Raw genomic sequence first — 16999 nt, forward strand, 5'->3', positions numbered from 1 at the left:
CACAATTAGACTAAAAAACAGCTTCTACCCAAGAGCCATAGTAGCATTAAACAGGCACTGAGTGAGCACAATGTGTCCATCATGTCCTCATGTGTCATGTCTTTATTTTTTTCGGACTATAATGTGCAATAATGTTATATGTGTATGCATATATGCATGTGTGTGTATATATATACATACATATGGATACATCTCTTATTTTCCATCTTTTTTTACTATTTACAGTATATTACCAAATTGTATATGCACCTTAGGGGAAATGCTCCAATTTCGTTGTTTTTTTAACCTGTTCACTGCAATAATGACTATAAAAACTCTATTCTATTCTTTTATTTATTTTAAATTGCCTTTCAAATGTCTATTCTTTGTGTTGGGTTTTATCAAATACATTTCCCCCAAAAATGCGTCTTATATATGTTTTTTTCCTTCCTTATTATGCATTTTCGGCAGGTGAGACTTATACTCCGGATAGACTTATACTCCGAAAAATACGGTAATGTACTTTTGTTGGCTATCAGATGTCAATAAAATGGCAGCAATCTGACCAGTGGATGTTTATTGAACTTGTGCTGCCTCGCGGGCCAAACTGAAGACGCTCTGGCCCTAGTTTGGACACCCCTGTTGTAAATAAATATAGCTTCTCCTTCAGTGTGATGCGAACATTTTATTTCAAGGACCTAGTGACACTTGAGGGTAGCAATGGCGGCGAGGCCGGCGAGGCAACGGTTGGATTGGGTCTAAAGGGTCGAAAACATGGGCAAGGAGGCGGGAGAAAGAAGACACGATGGAGGCGGGAGAAAGAAGACACGATAGCGGCGGGAAGGTATACCCCCAATCCCCACGTGAGGCCGTCGGAGGGCGTGTGGATGTCAGTAAATCGCACTTCGTTTCAAGATGTACGGCCTCCGGGACTTAGGTCGGTGAGACGCCTGTCTCTTCAGGATGTAGGGGGACTTCCGCTTCAGCAGAGTCTCGCCGTTCTGGGGCGCATACTCCAGGGAAGCGTGGCGAAGCTGTCAGGATGAAAGGGACACACGGACAGTGGCGGGTCATTAAAATGTTGTCCTTTGAGACCTCGGACGCTTAAAAGTTTGGAAATGCAAAGATGGCAATTATCTCGGAAATTGTGAAGTGAATTACATTTATATAGCGCCTTTTCTCTAGTGACTCAAAGCTATTTACATAGTGAAACCCAATATCTAAGTACATTCAAACCAGTGTGGGAGCAGGTGGGTAAAGTGTCTTGCCCAAGGACACAGCGGCAGTGACTAGGTTGGCAGAAGCGGGAATCGAACCTGAAACCCTCAAGTTGCTGGCACGGCCACTCTACCAACCGAGCTAAACCGCCCCAAATTCTACTTTTACTTTGGTTTTTTTTGTGAAATCCACTCCTGGTTACGGGAACAGAGTTAATTTCTAAACATGCTGAGAAAAGTGACATTAGAGATTGCTACCATTTTTGCTACCAGTATTATATAGTAAACTTTGCATGCGGTTGCAATGCCAAGACATTAGATGGCAGTAGTGGTCAAACTAAGGTGTGTTGCGGTAGTCAGGAAGTAGTCTTTGCCGTTAAGCTGAATGTTAGGCCTGTCTTTTGTTAAATCCTATAAAGTGTTTATACTCGAAGTATTGTAGAGATGGGTACTGTTGTACCTCATTTTTATTGTTGTACCTAATTTTTACTGTTGTACATCGTTTTTGGAGCCACTAGGGATTGAACTTTCACAGTATCATGTTAGACCCGCTCAACATCCATTGCTTTCGGTCCCCTAGAAGGGGGGGTTGCCCACATTTGAGGTCCTCTCCAAGGTTTCTCATAGTCATCGTTGTCACTGGCGTCCCACTGGGTGTGAGTTTTCCTTGCCCTTATGTGGGTTCTTCCAAAGATGTCGTAGTTGTAGAGGTTTGTACAGTCCTTTGAGACATTTGTGATTTAGGGCTATATAAATAAACATTGATTGATTGATTTTACTGTTGTACCTTTTTTACTGTTGTACCTCGTTTTTACTGTTGTACCTCGTTTTTACTGTTGTACCTCGTTTTTACTGTTATACCTCGTTTTTACTGCTGTACCTTGTTTTACTGCTGTACCTTGTTTTACTGTTGTACCTTGTTTTTACTGTTGTACCTTGTTTTACTGTTGTATCTCGTTTTTACTGTTGTACCTCGTCTTTACTGTTGTACCTCGGTTTTACTGTTGTACCTCGTTTTTATTGTTGTACCTCATTTTTGCTGTTGTACCTCTTTTTTATTGTTGTACATCGTGTTTACTGTTGTACCTCGTTTTTACTGTTGTACCTCGTTTTTACTGTTTTACCTAATTTTTATTGTTGAACCTTGTTTTTACTGTTGTACCTCGTTTTTACTGTTGTGCCTCATTTTTACTGCTGTACCTTGTTTTACTGTTGTACCTTGTGTTTACTGTTGTACCTCGTTTTTACTGTTGTACCTCGTGTTTACTATTGTACCTTGTTTTACTGTTGTACCTCGTTTTTACTGTTGTACCTCGTTTTTACTGTTGTACCTCGTTTTTACTGCTGTACCTCGTTTTTACTGTTGTACCTCGTGTTTACTATTGTACCTCATTTTTACTGTTGAACCTTGTTTTTACTGTTGTACCTCGTTTTTACTGTTGTGCCTCATTTTTACTGCTGTACCTTGTTTTACTGTTGTACCTTGTTTTTACTGTTGTACCTCGTTTTTACTGCTGTACCTCGTTTTTACTGTTGTACCTCGTGTTTACTATTGTACCTAATTTTTACTGTTGTACCTCGTTTTTACTGTTGTACCTCGTTTTTACTGTTGTACCTCGTTTTTACTGCTGCACCTCGTTTTTACTGTTGTACTTCGTGTTTACTATTATACCTCATTTTTACTGTTGTACCTCATTTTTACTGTTGAACCTTGTTTTTAATGACTACTGCTGCAAACCAAATTGCCCCTCGGGGACAATAAGGATTTTCTAAGTCTATGTCTAAGTCCAAGACACTTTACCCACCTGCTCCCACTGGTTTAAATGTAACTTAGATATTGGGTTTCCCTTTATAAAGCGCTTTGAGTCACTAGAGAAAAGCGCTATATAAATATAATTCACTTCACTTCAAGTGGAGCCTCACTTTATTTGCGCCGGAGCATTTTTTTGAGTCGATTGCTTAGTCTGATTTGACAATTACAGGCCGTTTGGCTCCGTCCGCTCTCAGTGCTGCTGGAGTGACCAGCAATAGTCATAAAAAGTCGGAATTAGTGCCTGGTTAAGTACCAATGTTTTTGTTTTTGTTTTTTGTTTTTCGTCACTCTGCACGCTTTTCCAGGCAAGTTCAGCATGAAGTGAACATCAAGTCTCTGCGACCCACCCGGTCTTCTTGGCTCTGCAGCGCTCGGCAGATGTGCTGCAGCCTGTAAAGCTCCTCCAGCCTCTGGACGCCGCGCTCCCTGGGCTGCTCCTCTCCCTCTGCATCCTCCTCCTCCTCCTCCTCGCTGCTCCTCCACGCTTCTTGCCGCAGCCCGCTCAGCAACCCGCACAGGTTGTCCAGCGACAGGCGCCAGTAGGGGGCGCTCTGCCGGCTTTGTTGCAGCTGCGGAATCGAATGCATGAATTATGAACGTTTAGCTACTTGAGCCGGTGGAAACAATGGCGAAGGACCATGAGATGGGGAGACATCACCATGGTGATATCTTATGGGAGCATGGCAACAACCTCGCGGCCGTCTCACCCCGTCACGTCTACCGTTGATCGTATAACGGAATTGTCAACATGGCGACGCGAAAGCATCACTGAACGTCAGTCGCCACTCAACGTGAAGGGACAATAATGAAGGAGTCGTCTCCTCATCCGTGGTGCATCATGTGTCTCCATGACGACGGATGGGGACAACACCGTAGAAGCATGAGAATGGAGTCGTGACATATGGCTATGGACACAATAAGGTTGAGACTTTGGAACATCTTCAACAAGACGTAACACATTCCCACCCGACTTAATAAAGTATATTCAGAGTATCCCCAAAAAATTAGCATTTTGGGGATTTTTGAAGATGTGTCCGTCTTTTGCTTTTCTTCCTGCATTGGGATACAATCCACGGGCAGCACAGTGAACCAGGGTTTAGCAGATGTGCCTCACGATACGAAGGGATCTTTCTGTGTGGAGTTTGCATGTTCTCCCCGTGACTGCGTGGGTTCCGTCCGGGTACTCCGGCTTCCTCCCACCTCCAAAGACATGCTCCTGGCGATAGATTGATTGGCAACACTAAAATTGGCCCTAGTGTGTGAATGTTCTCTATCTGTGTGGCGACTTGTCCAGGGTGTACGCCGCCTTCCGCCAGAATGCAGCTAAGATAGACTCCAGCAAAGCCACCCCACCCCCGCGACCCAGAAAGGGACATGCTGTAGAAAATGGATGGATTGATGGAGCCACAATGTTCAGTGAGCAAGTTATGTTTTTTTGGTGATTGGATTTTTTTTTTCCTGCGCCATGACTAGGAAAGGTTGTTTGGATTGGGCCATATAACTTGTCCCCCAAAAAAGGGACAAGCGATGGGAAATGGATGGACGGATGGGATACAATCCACCGTACTTCAAAGGTATTGTCTGTGAGGAACCTCATGAAGAACCAAGAAACACCACAAAATAGCGCTTAGGCAAAGCGATAGGGATAATTATTGATATTTTTCATGACCTGTGTAAGATAAGAACCAGGGGAAAAATATAAAAAATGCTAATATTATTTTAACTGTAACCCTCCTCTTATGTTTATGCTCTCAGCTGTCAAGGCAGAAAGGAAATGTAAACAAAAGCATGGAAAATACTCAATGTCAACAAAAATCAAACAATACGATTTAAAATGAAGGTGAAAAAATAAGGATATTTTTTTTGAGGATTTTAGAGATAAAGGGGAGGTGCGACACCGGCTGGTAGTTTAGCACAAAGTCAGACTCGAGGTTACGTCTTTTAAGCAGAGAATGAATTGATCAAACAAATAAACAGAGAGAGCTGAGAAGAACGATTTTCTGCGGGTTTAGCGCCAGGACGTTACGGCTGTGCTCTAAAGGGTGAGCGCGGCTAAGGCGGTGTGGTATTACCGGTCTTGGTGGGGACGAGCGCCTTGCCTCATTTACAAACCACATTGCTTTACACTACACACCAAATCTGATTTTTTTTCCCACTCAAAGTGACAAAAATCGGATGTTTGTGCCGGTCTAAACTCCCTAAAGTTCTTCAAATCTGATATTTTCTCATCAGGGTAGTAGTCTGAATGTGATTGGAATCGGATCTTTTCAAATGTGACTTCAGTCTAAATAGAAATGTGTGCTGAATGCGACTTTTTTGGTCATTTTTTGGCGAGCTACATCATTTGGGTGCCCGCCAGCGGAAGTAGGTACATCATCACAACATCCGGTTTCTGTCAGCAAAGTATTTTTTCGGCACACAAATTTTTGGTGCATCAATAGTCGAAAGTGCGCAAATAATAGACTCCATGTATGAATGTATATTTTGATTGCGAAGAAATAGCGATCAATGGAGGACTGGAATTGACGACGTGGCATATTTGCTTAAATTTTATGTACATTGTTTACGTAAGTGAGTTGAAAAATAAAGCTAACGTAGATGTGATATCCATGTCTCCTCTACTTAATGGCCATTAATAGATTATAACATTCCCAAATATTTCACACTATATATATTTATTCATCCATTACATTACTTTATTTTCACGGGAAAAAAAATCACACATTTTTATTTTATTATTTCGTTTCTTGTCGATTTACGGGATGCGGACAGATTGCTTTGTTGTCACTTTATCAAACTGAGCATGCAAGTGACATCGAGGCAACATTGGGGCCACATTGGGCCCTGTGCACTTTACAGAGGAGTCTGATAAAGATCACATTGTACTTGCAATGTCAACAGTCAGCTGGAAAAAATCTACTATAGAAAAAAAAAAATCTGATATGGGCCACTTTGGCCTGCAGTAAATACCAAAAAACATCATACTGCACTGGTGATTTTTCCTCTTTTGCCCACTATTTCTTCATTTTGGCTTTCTCTTCTCACTCCATGGAAAGAATAAACTGCCGGACAACCAAAGAGATGGATCGTTGATACTGTTACCTGATTGGCTGTCAGCGTGTCATTGATCAGTGATCACTTCCTGCATTGCTCGGCTACCAGATAGCGAGTGCCTTTGTTCATGCAACCAACCGTGCTTCCATACTTCCGCTTTCTTATAACGAAAAAAAAAAAAGACATGTATACCTATGTTTTTTGGGGGTTTTTTAATCTTCTTCGTTATAAGAAACCAGAAGTTGCGAAGCTTGGTCGGTTGCATGAACAAAGGTCCGATAAAGCGTTTTATATATATATATATATAAATATATATATATATATATATATATATATATATATATATATATATATATATATATATATATACATATATATATATATATATACATATATATATGAACATTTTATCTGTATGTATAAAAATATATATTAAATGTCCATATATGAATGTTTTATACACCTATATATATACATATATGAATTTGTATATCCATCCATCCATCCATTTTCGACCGCTTATTCCCTTTGGGGGCGCTGGTGCCTATCTCAGCTACAATCGAGCGGAAGGCGGTGTACACCCTGGACAAGTCGCCACCTCTTCGCAGGGCCAACACAGATAGACAGACAACATTCACACTCACGTTCACACACTAGGGCCAATTTAGTGTTGCCAATCAACCTATCCCCAGGTGCATGTCTTTGGAAGTGGGAGGAAGCCGGAGTACCCGGAGGGAACCCACACAGTCACGGGGAGGACATCCAAATTCCACACAGAAAGATCCCGAGCCCGGGATTAAACCCTGACTTCTCAGGACCTTCGTATTGTGAGGCAGATGCACTAACCCCTCTTCACCGTGAAGAGTGCATTTGTATATGTATATTTATGTATGTATGTATATATATATGTACATATATATGTATATATGTATACATGTATGTATGTATGTATATAAATGTATTCATGTTTACATGTATGCATGTTTGTACACATACATGTGTACGAATACATACATGTGTATGAATACATACATGTATCTATACATGTATAGATGCATGTATTCATACATGTATCTATACATGTATAGATACATGTATTTATACAACATGTATACATACATGTATCTATACAACATGTATAGATACATGTATCTACACATGTATACATACATGTATGTATCTACACCTGTATGTATGTTTACAAACATACATGTATGTATATATGTATACATATATGTCTGTATAAATGTATACATACATGTATGTATACATGTATGAATGTATGTATATACGTACATTGATAACGTTTTATTGCCCATCCCTAACACAAGGTCTTCGAACACAACCCAAAATGTCACTAACAGTGGTCCCGATCCAAGACTAATATAGACTCCACCGGCTTATCTTCCAATCACCGCACTCGCCCCGCTTTCACATTGTCGTCATGGAGCCCGGTGAGGCGTCACATTTCACACGTCTGCGAGCCCAGGAGACAGATCCATGTGTCACTCTAGTCCCGTCGGACCACACCGTCTCTCCACTCGTGACCACTTCAAGTCCGGGCTCGTCCCAGACCGCCCCATGTGACAAGAAGCCGAGGTCCCGCTACAAGAACAAGGCCTGTCTCGGGTGCGCCCGTGCTACATGACAATGTTTCCCATAAGTCTGTTTCATTGCCTTGGTATCCCGCTACTGATACATTTGGACCACCACAGATAGATTTGTCCTCGCTCATGATATAGCTCATTATTATTGTAGCTTTTCGCTACAACTCCGTACAAACTGATCAGTGTTGCTACCTTAATCACCATATTGACTACATTCTGATTCTTCAGAAAAAAAAAAAAGTGACAATAGCAAAGAATGCAGGACTGGCTGCAGTTTTGTACCTTGGACGCAAACAAGCTGCTGAGGAGCTCCTCTTCTATCGCTCGCTGCTCCTGGTCCACGTCTTGAGCTTGGAGAGAAAGAAAACATTTTTTTTTAGCCGAAAGTGACTTTTTAGTTGTGTTTGTGTTGTGATTTGAAGCAGCATGACTGAAACGGAAAGAGGTCAACGGGGCAGAAAGGACACTTCATTAGGCACACAATCTAATGAGAGCCAATAGAAAAAGTGCGAGAAAAATGTTGATATTTCAACAATAATTGTACAATTGCGGAGCTAAAAAGGCAACCGAAACATACAAATAAACTCTCAGCTACTTTTTAGTGGATAGCGCACTCATAAATAACATTTTAGCTTAGAGGTTTTCTCGGGGCCCCAATACGGAGGGGCCCCTTCAAATATTACACTGAATTATTCATCTTACTCTTGATTTTTCTAGTATTCAAAAATTAAATATAGCCTGTTGACAGTTTAACAGGATAAAACGTGTCTCATACTATAAGTGACAATTATAATATTAAAGCAGTGAAGTGAATTATATTTATACAGCGCTTTTCTCAATTGACTCAAAGTGCTTTACATGGTGAAACCCAATATCTAAGTTACATTTTTAAACCAGTGTGGGTGGCACTGGGAGCAGGCGGGTAAAGTGTCTTGCCCAAGGACACAACGGCAGTGACTAAGGATGGCGGATGCGGAGATCGAACCTGCAACTTTGAAGTTGTTGGCCCGGCCGCTCTAAATTCCTTTTCTCAATAGGCAAGCAACATATTACAAACTGCTGGTTTGCTGTACCAAACACATATTTAGTATGTACGACCACACTAATAATAATAATAATCTGACTAATTTTCTCATGTTAAACTCTCAACGTTTTTTTTTGTATTCAGTTATTTTCTTTTTTATTCACTGCTATTATTCCCACAACGCTTGCTTTTATACATTTATTAGTGTATTATTTATATATATATATATTTTTTACATTTATTTAAAATCCATTTTTTGATTTGAGTTGATTTTAAAGGTGCAATTTTTTTCCTTCCTCAGTGCCCTGTTGTTGTCGGTTTTTTTAATCGTCAATATTGTGTGCGCGTAGGTGTTTTTTTTTTCTTTTTTAAAACATTTTTTTTCCATAGAGCTAGAGTGATTGACTGTTAAGAGCTTTCTGTATACCTAACAAAGTGTCTACTAACAATGATGCACAGAGAAGAACCCTGACCTACGATACGTCTACTCACTAAAATAAATCGTGTATCATCCGTTATTCAGCGGCGTCTATTGATGGCAACCTTCAAATGAAACAACTTTCCTCCGTCTTACCTGCGCAGAGTCCACCGCAGGTGAAGCCCAGCAGGAGCACGCACGCCAAGTGAATCTGCATCTCGCTCTGGGGAAAGAGGGGTGGCGGGGGTGAAAAAAAAAAAAGAAAGGCCGACGACTAAAGCAAGTGGTGAGGGGAAAAAAGACAAATCCCACACACTTTTGCGTGACCCGGCCTGAGCGGGAGGGGTTAGTCCATAGGGTGAAAGGTCGGACGCGTGGCGAGAAGACCTCCCTGCTGCTGAGAAGATGTGAGCTGTGGCCGCCTTCATTCCCGCACTTTATAGTCGCTGACGTGATGTCACTGCATCGTCGCCGCCCCCTCCTGCAGCTACGTCTTCACACAACTTGTGTCGGCAGACGTCACTCTGCCGTCACCGCCTTCATCGCATCCAAGAGTGCGCACGGCTGATGATGGGGCGGACGCAAGGGGGCCGGCGGGGTGAGGCGCGTACGACCTCAGCGTCGTAATCGTCGTCGTCATCGTCGTCGTCATTGCTGCGCTTTTGACGCGTTCTCGCCTCCCCGTTCGCTCGAACCGTTAGTGAAGAAGACACCACCCACCTGATAAGTCCCAAACAGAAAGATATGATGCGGTATTAAATGCTCACAGATGCTCCCCGGTGGTTGTCTGAGCACATTGCGGCTAGTCCTGCATAGTCCCACTCCTTAACTCAGCGGTGTCAAATGGTACTACACAAGCAGCAGTTTTTTTTGTTTTTTTTTATGAGAGAAGCTGCTGTACTAAACGTGTCCACCGGATGTCGCAATAGCAATTCAAGTGTAAAGAGGATGTTTCAGCTGACTCTAAGCGCCCACTGGATTGGCAATGACTTAAGTCAACATGACCGTCATTGTCGAAGTAGTTTGCGTTTCGCGCAGCGCTCGCAATTTGCCGGCGGCACTATGCGCACCCTGAACTCCATTGTAAAAATGTGTCTTTCTACATACAGTCGTAGTCAAAAGTGTACATACACTTTACATAATGTCATGGCTGTCTTGAGTTTACAATCATTTTTACAACACTTATTTTTTTGGTGATGGAGTGATTGGCGCACATATTTGTTGGTCACAAAAAATTATTCATGAAGTTTGGTTCTTTTATGAATTTATTATGGGTCTACTGAAAATATGACCAAATCTGCTGGGTCAAAAGTGTACGTACAGCAATGTTAATATTAGATTACATGTTTGTTCTATTTTACTTAATGCTTAAATCTACCAAGTTCACGTTGGTTAAGTTTGTAGTTATGTCATTGTGGAGGGGGGTGTGGCCTGCGGGCCTGCCACGGAACGGGGTGTGCAAGGACTGGCCTCAAAGACAGCGATAGTCTTTTGCGCGGCTGGGCCTTGTTTTATAATCACCTGTCACCTTTATAAGGAGCAGCCGGAACGAGACAAGTTGGGGGAATTGGAGGTGCTGTTGAGCAGACGCAGGAGGAAAATACATTTTGCTGGAAAGCAGAAGCCTATCAATATTTATGCAAATAAAAAAGTGTTATACCCTGAATTCCAGGCTCTGCTGGCAGTGTGTGGTGGTCCGAAGAACCCACTAGAGGGTAACCTCTACAGTTACCATTCATTTGTTTTGATTATAACCGAATTGTAATATTTGAATAATGATAATGTGTTGTGGCAGTTGCGGACGTCGCCAATGCGGCGGTTTGACGAAACAATCGGTTGCTTTTTCAAACACGTCTTTAATGGTAAACAGGAAGTGCCTAAAGTTGAATCGCTTTGTAAAAACACTGAGACCAAGTCTAAGTCTGTTGTGTTCGTCGTGGTGTTTATGAAACTGCACCAATTTTTTAAGTGTTTTGCTGAGATTCTAAGAACATTACTATCATAGTGAGTAAAAATGGATATTGCAGGTTTGGTTGAGTTATACTTAAATACATTTTTTATTACTTTTTCGCATTATCTCAGGATTCTAAGAACATTACTGTCATATTAAGTAAAAAACTAATATTTGTGCTTGCAAACCTTAATAAGCACGTTTTTAGTAAAACTCACAAAAGATACAGTAATACAGGAATTATTAGACATATTATGCTTGAATAAATCTTTGTCAGCTTAACAAAATTATTAGACATACTGATTATTTGCATTACTTACATTTTCAGTATGAACATGTTCTATTTTTGGCCATAGAAAACAATGTTGAAAGTTGTTTTTATTTTTAAATGATTTTACCAGTCCAGCCCGCATGCAAATAGATTGTCTTCTTTTGCCGTGATGCTTCAGTCTCACGCAGGATTCTCACAGGAATGGAGCAAAAATACACAAATTCTGCCGAGCAACATTCAAAACAGATCTATCAATCAATCAATGTTTACTTATATAGCCCTAAATCACTAGTGTCTCAAAGGGCTGCACAAACCACTACGACATCCTCGGTAGGCCCACATAAGGGCAAGGAAAACTCACACCCAGTGGGACGTCGGTGACAATGATGACTATCAGAACCTTGGAGAGGAAGAAAGCAATGGATGTCGAGCGGGTCTAACATGATACTGTGAAAGTTCAATCCATAATGGATCCACACAGTCGCGAGAGTCCAGTCCAAAGCGGATCCAACACAGCAGCGAGAGTCCCGTTCACAGCGAAGCCAGCAGGAAACCATCCCAAGCGGAGGCGGATCAGCAGCGCAGAGATGTTCCAAGCCGATACACAGGCAAGCAGTACATGGCCACCGGATCGGACCGGACACCCTCCACAAGGGAGAGTGGGACATAGGAGAAAAAGAAAAGAAATGGCAGATCAACTGGTCTAAAAAGGGAGTCTATTTAAAGGCTAGAGTATACAAATGAGTTTTAAGGTGAGACTTAAATGCTTCTACTGAGGTGGCATCGCGAACTGTTACCGGGAGGGCATTTCAGAGCACTGGAGCCCGGAATTACTTTTTTTGGGCTTTGGGAATCACTAATAAGCCGGAGTCCTTTGAACGCAGATTTCTTGCCGGGACATATGGTACAATACAATCGGTAAGATAGGATGGAGCTAGACCGTGTAGTATTTTATACGTAAGTAGTAAAACCTTAAAGTCACATCTTAAGTGCACAGGAAGCCAGTACAGGTGAGCCAGTACAGGCGTAATGTGATCAAACTTTCTTGTTCTTGTCAAAAGTCTAGCAGCCGCATTTTGTACCAACTGTAATCTTTTAATGCTAGACATGGGGAGACCCGAAAATAATACGTTACAGTAGTCGAGGCGAGACGTAACAAACGCATGGATAATGATCTCAGCGTCTTTAGTGGACAGAATGGAGCGAATTTTAGCGATATTACGGAGATGAAAGAAGGCCGTTTTGGTAACGCTTTTAATGTGCAACTCAAAGGAGAGAGTTGGGTCGAAGATAATACCCAGATTCTTTACCGAGTCGCCTTGTTTAATTTTTTGGTTGTCAAATGTTAGAGTTGTATTATTAAATAGAGGTCGGTGTTTAGCAGGACCGATAATCAGCATTTCCGTTTTTTTGGCGTTGAGTTGCAAAAAGTTAGCGGACATCCATTGTTTAATTTCATTAAGACACGCCTCCAGCTGACTACAATCCTGCGTGTTGGTCAGCTTTAGGGACATGTAGAGTTGGGTGTCATCAGCATAACAGTGAAAGCTAAAACGTTATTTGCGTATGATGTCACCTAGCGGCAGCATGTAGATGCTGAAGAGTGCAGGGCCAAGGACCGAACCCTGGGGAACTCCACACGTTACCTTAACGTAGTCCGAGGTCACACTGTTATGGGAGACGCACTGCATCCTATCAGTAAGATAAGAGTTAAACCAAGACAGGGCTGAGTCTGACATACCAATTCGTGCTTTGATACGTTCTAATAAAATATTATGATCGACGGTATCGAAAGCAGCGCTAAGATCGAGGAGCAGCAACATAGATGACGCATCAGAATCCATCGTTAGCAATAGATCATTAGTCATTTTTGCGAGGGCTGTCTCCGTAGAGTGATTTGCCCTGAAACCGGATTGAAAGGTTTCACATAGATTGTTAGACGCTAAGTGTTCATTTAACTGCTCCGCAACAATTTTTTCGAGGATTTTTTAAATAAAGGATCAGATCTTTTACTGTATTTAAAAAGTATACTAAAAAAAATAATGATGATGATAAGATATGATTTGGAGCAGGGTTGCCTAAAGTGGGAACTGCAGGCCAAAATTGGCCCATCGTGTCATTTTCTTTGGCCCGCCAACAGGTGGCTACCAAATGTTATAGATATTTTCTAGCTGCACAATCATTTACGAACATTTCACTATAAAAACCTGGCAGCTCAGTCGCCAGAAATTAACCATAAAATCCCAATGTTTCCATTTGCAGTAATGCACTGCAAAAATAATGGACATAGATTTTACGGTACGAAAGTAGCAGCTCAGTCGCTACAGTTTAGCAGTAAAAAAAAAAAACACTGCGTAAAAAAAATTATTCAATAAAATGATCTAAAAACCTTGCCAAATAATTCGAAACATTGTGTTGATCACAGATATTATTATCAAGGCTTAGGTCAGGCTGATTACAAAAATAAATAAAAATCAAAAAGACTGCAAAAAAGGGAGTCATAAAACTAATTAAAAATAAATCCATCCATCCATCCATTGTCTACCGCTTGTCCCTTTCGGGGTCACTGGAGCCTATCTTAGCTGCATCGCAGGGCCAACACAGATAGAGAGACAACATTCACACTCACATTCACACACTAGGGCCAAAGACCAATCCCCTTGTTCACCCCCTGGGAGGTGAGGGGAGCAGTGGGCAGCAGCGGTGCTGCGCCTGGGAATCATTTGTGGTGATTTAACCCCCAATTCCAACCCTTGATGCTGAGTGCCAATGGGTTTGGTTTGAACTCAAATGCAGAGGACAAATCTCACCACACCTAGTGTGTGTGTGACAATCATTAAAGAAATTTAGTGCTGCCAATCAACCAATCCCCAGGTGCATGTCTTTGGAGGTGGGAGGAAGCCAGAGTACTCGGAGGGAAACCACGCAGTAATAGTAATGATAAATGACAATACAACTTTCCTAAACAAAACTGTCAGTGGATTTTTGTGTTCAAATGAAAATACAGCTACACAATTTTAGTCCTTTTTTTTGCGCTTGAGAACCTTTTCTGCAGCTTTAGCGCCAGACTTTTTTGTTATATTTATAAATACTATATATACTGTATACATATATATATATATATATATATATATATATATATAGTCAATGTGTATATTTTTCTGTCTATATATTCATCCCATCCCATCCATTTTCTACCGCTTATTCCTTTTGGGGTCGCGGGGGGCGCTGGTGCCTATATATGCAATGTTTATTTATATATATATATATATATATAAAAATATATATATATATATATACAAAAGATTAGTCACATGTAATGTTTTCAATGTAGGTGTAAAAATAATGTATTTATATATTTCTTTTGTATTTTATGTCATTCTCTTGTTTTGTTTGCATGGCTCAAAATAAACCATTCATTCATTCAATCATTCATTCATATACATATTCACTATATGTATAAATATATATTTGAATATATATATATATTTCATACAAACTGCGTTTCCATATGAGTTGGGAATTTGTGTTAGATGTAAATATAAACGGAATACAATGATTTACAAATCCTTTTCAGCCCATATTCAGTTGAATGCACTACAAAGACAATATATTTGATGTTCAAACTCATAAACTTTTTTTTTTTTGCAAATAATAATTAACTTAGAATTTCATGGCTGCAACACGTGCCAAAGTAGTTGGGAAAGGACATGTTCACCACTGTGTTACATCACCTTTTCTTTTAGCAACACTCAATAAACAATTGGGAAATGAGTAAACAAATGTTTGAAGCTTTGAAAGTGGAATTATTTCCCATTCTTGTTTTATGTAGAGCTTCAGTCGCTCAACAGTCAGGGGTCTCTGCTGTCGTATTTTACACTTCATAATGCGCCACACATTTTTGATGGGAGACAGGTCTGGACTGCAGGCGGGCCAGGAAAGTACCCGCACTCTTTTTTTACGAAGCCACGCTGTTATAACACGTGCTGAATGTGGCTTGGCATGGTCTAGCTGAAATAAGCTGGGGGTCCATGAAAAAAACGGCGCTTAGATGGCAGCATATGTTGTTCCAAAACCTGTATGTACCTTTCAGCATTAATGGTGCCTTCACAGATGTGTAAGTTACCCATGCCTTGGGCACTAATGCACCCCCATACCATCACAGATGCTGGCTTTTGAACTTTGCGTCGACAACAGTCTGGATGGTTCGCTTCCCCTTTGGTCCGGATGACACGATGTCGAATATTTCCAATAACAATTTAAAATGTGGACTCGTCAGACCACAGAAGACTTTTCCACTTAGCATCAGTCCATCTTAGATGATCTCGGGCCCAGAGACGAATTGTATTTAGTGATCCCCTACACATAATTTGCAATATTTTTTTGGCTCTATTACAGTATATATAATTAAGAGTTGATGTCAAATTTTACATTACTATATTTTGTTATCACCAAGTGTGTTTGATGTCATTTTATTTTTATTTTTTTTTGCCATGGTCCGTTTCATTTTAGCCCAGCAGCCTGATGATAATGATGAAAAAGGGACCCAAAAAAATGAGGGAAAAAGGAGAGAAAAAGAATGTAAAGAAGCTAAACAAGAAAGTTGTTCCTCATCCAAGTCCTTATTTGAATTCATTTAATTGTATGTTTAATCCTCAGTGACCGTGATTTAGGGCTTTATGAATACACATTGATTGATTGATTGATATGTACAGAGCACATGATTGAGGGCAGTAGCTGCAGTACCTCAGATAGTCGTGCAGGTGCATGGGGGCAGTGTTGCACCACTGAATGCACTTTTCCTCTTACTCCTCCTCCTCCTCCAAAGTTCCTGGTGGGACAACGCACCAACTTTTTTCCCTTCTTCTGCAAAGTGTTTTTGGTGCTGCTGCAGTGAGGCTTGTGGACCTGCTGCTGCTCACCATCATGGCGCCCTTTGGGAGGAACTTCTTGAAAGCTCGTCTGAAAAGCAGGTAAGAGAAGAACATTTTTGGAGCTCCTCGGTTTGCACGTGCGTGTGTGTGTGTGTGTGTGTGTGTGTGTGTGTGTGTGTGTGTGTGTGTGTGTGTGTGTGTGTGTGTGTGTGTGTGTGTGTGTGTGTGTGTGTGTGTGTGTGTGTGTGTGTGTGTGTGTGTATGTGCGTGTGTGTGTGTGTGTGTCAGCTACTTCTCAGATTTAAAGCATGGTATATTTGTCCAAACATTTGGGTCACAACAACATATTTTATTGTCTGCCTCATTAATCATTTAGTCTTCCACATTTGCCAGAAGACATGTATTGCATTTTTTTTTTAATAGTTATTATGTATTTAAAAACCACGGAATATTTATACATACAGTCGTGGTGAAACGTTTACATACACTTGTAAAGAACATGATGTCATGGCTGTCTTGAGTTTACAATCATTTCTACAACTCTTTTGTGATAGAGTGATTGGAGCACATACTTATTGGTCACAAAAAACATTCATTAAGTTTGGTTCTTTTATGAATTTATTATGATTCTACTGAAAATGTGACCAAATCTGCTGGGTCAAAGTATACATACAGCAATGTTAATATTTATTTACATGTCCCTTGGCAAGTTTCACTGCAATAAGGTGCTTTTGATAGCCATCCACAAGCTTCTGGCAAGCTTCTTCTTGAATTTTTTGACCACTCTTCTT

General features: G+C 40.8%; 2 protein-coding genes across 3 annotated transcripts in view; one reads left to right on the top strand and one right to left on the bottom strand.

The window, feature by feature from the left end:
* nts (neurotensin) lies at window positions 1-16487 on the bottom strand. Of its 2 annotated transcripts, XM_061894432.1 has the most exons (5): window positions 16081-16487; window positions 9269-9335; window positions 7953-8020; window positions 3357-3578; window positions 1-1013 (listed from the first exon to the last, which is right to left on the bottom strand). In XM_061894432.1, exons 2-5 carry the CDS (start codon window positions 9327-9329, stop codon window positions 870-872), a joined length of 495 nt encoding a protein of 164 aa, XP_061750416.1. In that variant the 5' UTR covers window positions 9330-9335; window positions 16081-16487; the 3' UTR covers window positions 1-869. The 2 variants fall into 2 exon arrangements, with proteins under 2 accessions (XP_061750416.1, XP_061750415.1); XM_061894431.1 differs by lacking the exon at window positions 16081-16487 and having other exon boundaries at window positions 9269-9601.
* rassf9 (Ras association domain family member 9) overlaps window positions 16095-16999 on the top strand; it is a 13658-nt gene continuing 12753 nt past the window's right edge. The window contains exon 1 of the mRNA XM_061894430.1: window positions 16095-16307. Coding sequence (XP_061750414.1) covers window positions 16126-16307 — 182 coding nt within the window. The 5' untranslated portion in view covers window positions 16095-16125. The remainder of the gene's footprint in view (window positions 16308-16999) is intronic.

The sequence above is a fragment of the Nerophis ophidion genome, linkage group LG03, assembly GCF_033978795.1.
Source record: "Nerophis ophidion isolate RoL-2023_Sa linkage group LG03, RoL_Noph_v1.0, whole genome shotgun sequence".
NCBI lineage: Eukaryota > Metazoa > Chordata > Actinopteri > Syngnathiformes > Syngnathidae > Nerophis > Nerophis ophidion.

Excerpts from the sequence above, each read along its gene's own strand:
- nts (XM_061894432.1), bottom strand. The coding sequence starts at position 9,329 with ATGCAGATTCACTTGGCGTGCGTGCTCCTGCTGGGCTTCACCTGCGGT. Across the intron at positions 3,579-7,952 it reads GCAGCTTGTTTGCGTCCAAG|CTGCAACAAAGCCGGCAGAG; the intron begins GTACAAAACTGC and ends TCGATTCCGCAG. Across the intron at positions 1,014-3,356 it reads TGCAGAGCCAAGAAGACCGG|CTTCGCCACGCTTCCCTGGA; the intron begins GTGGGTCGCAGA and ends TCATCCTGACAG.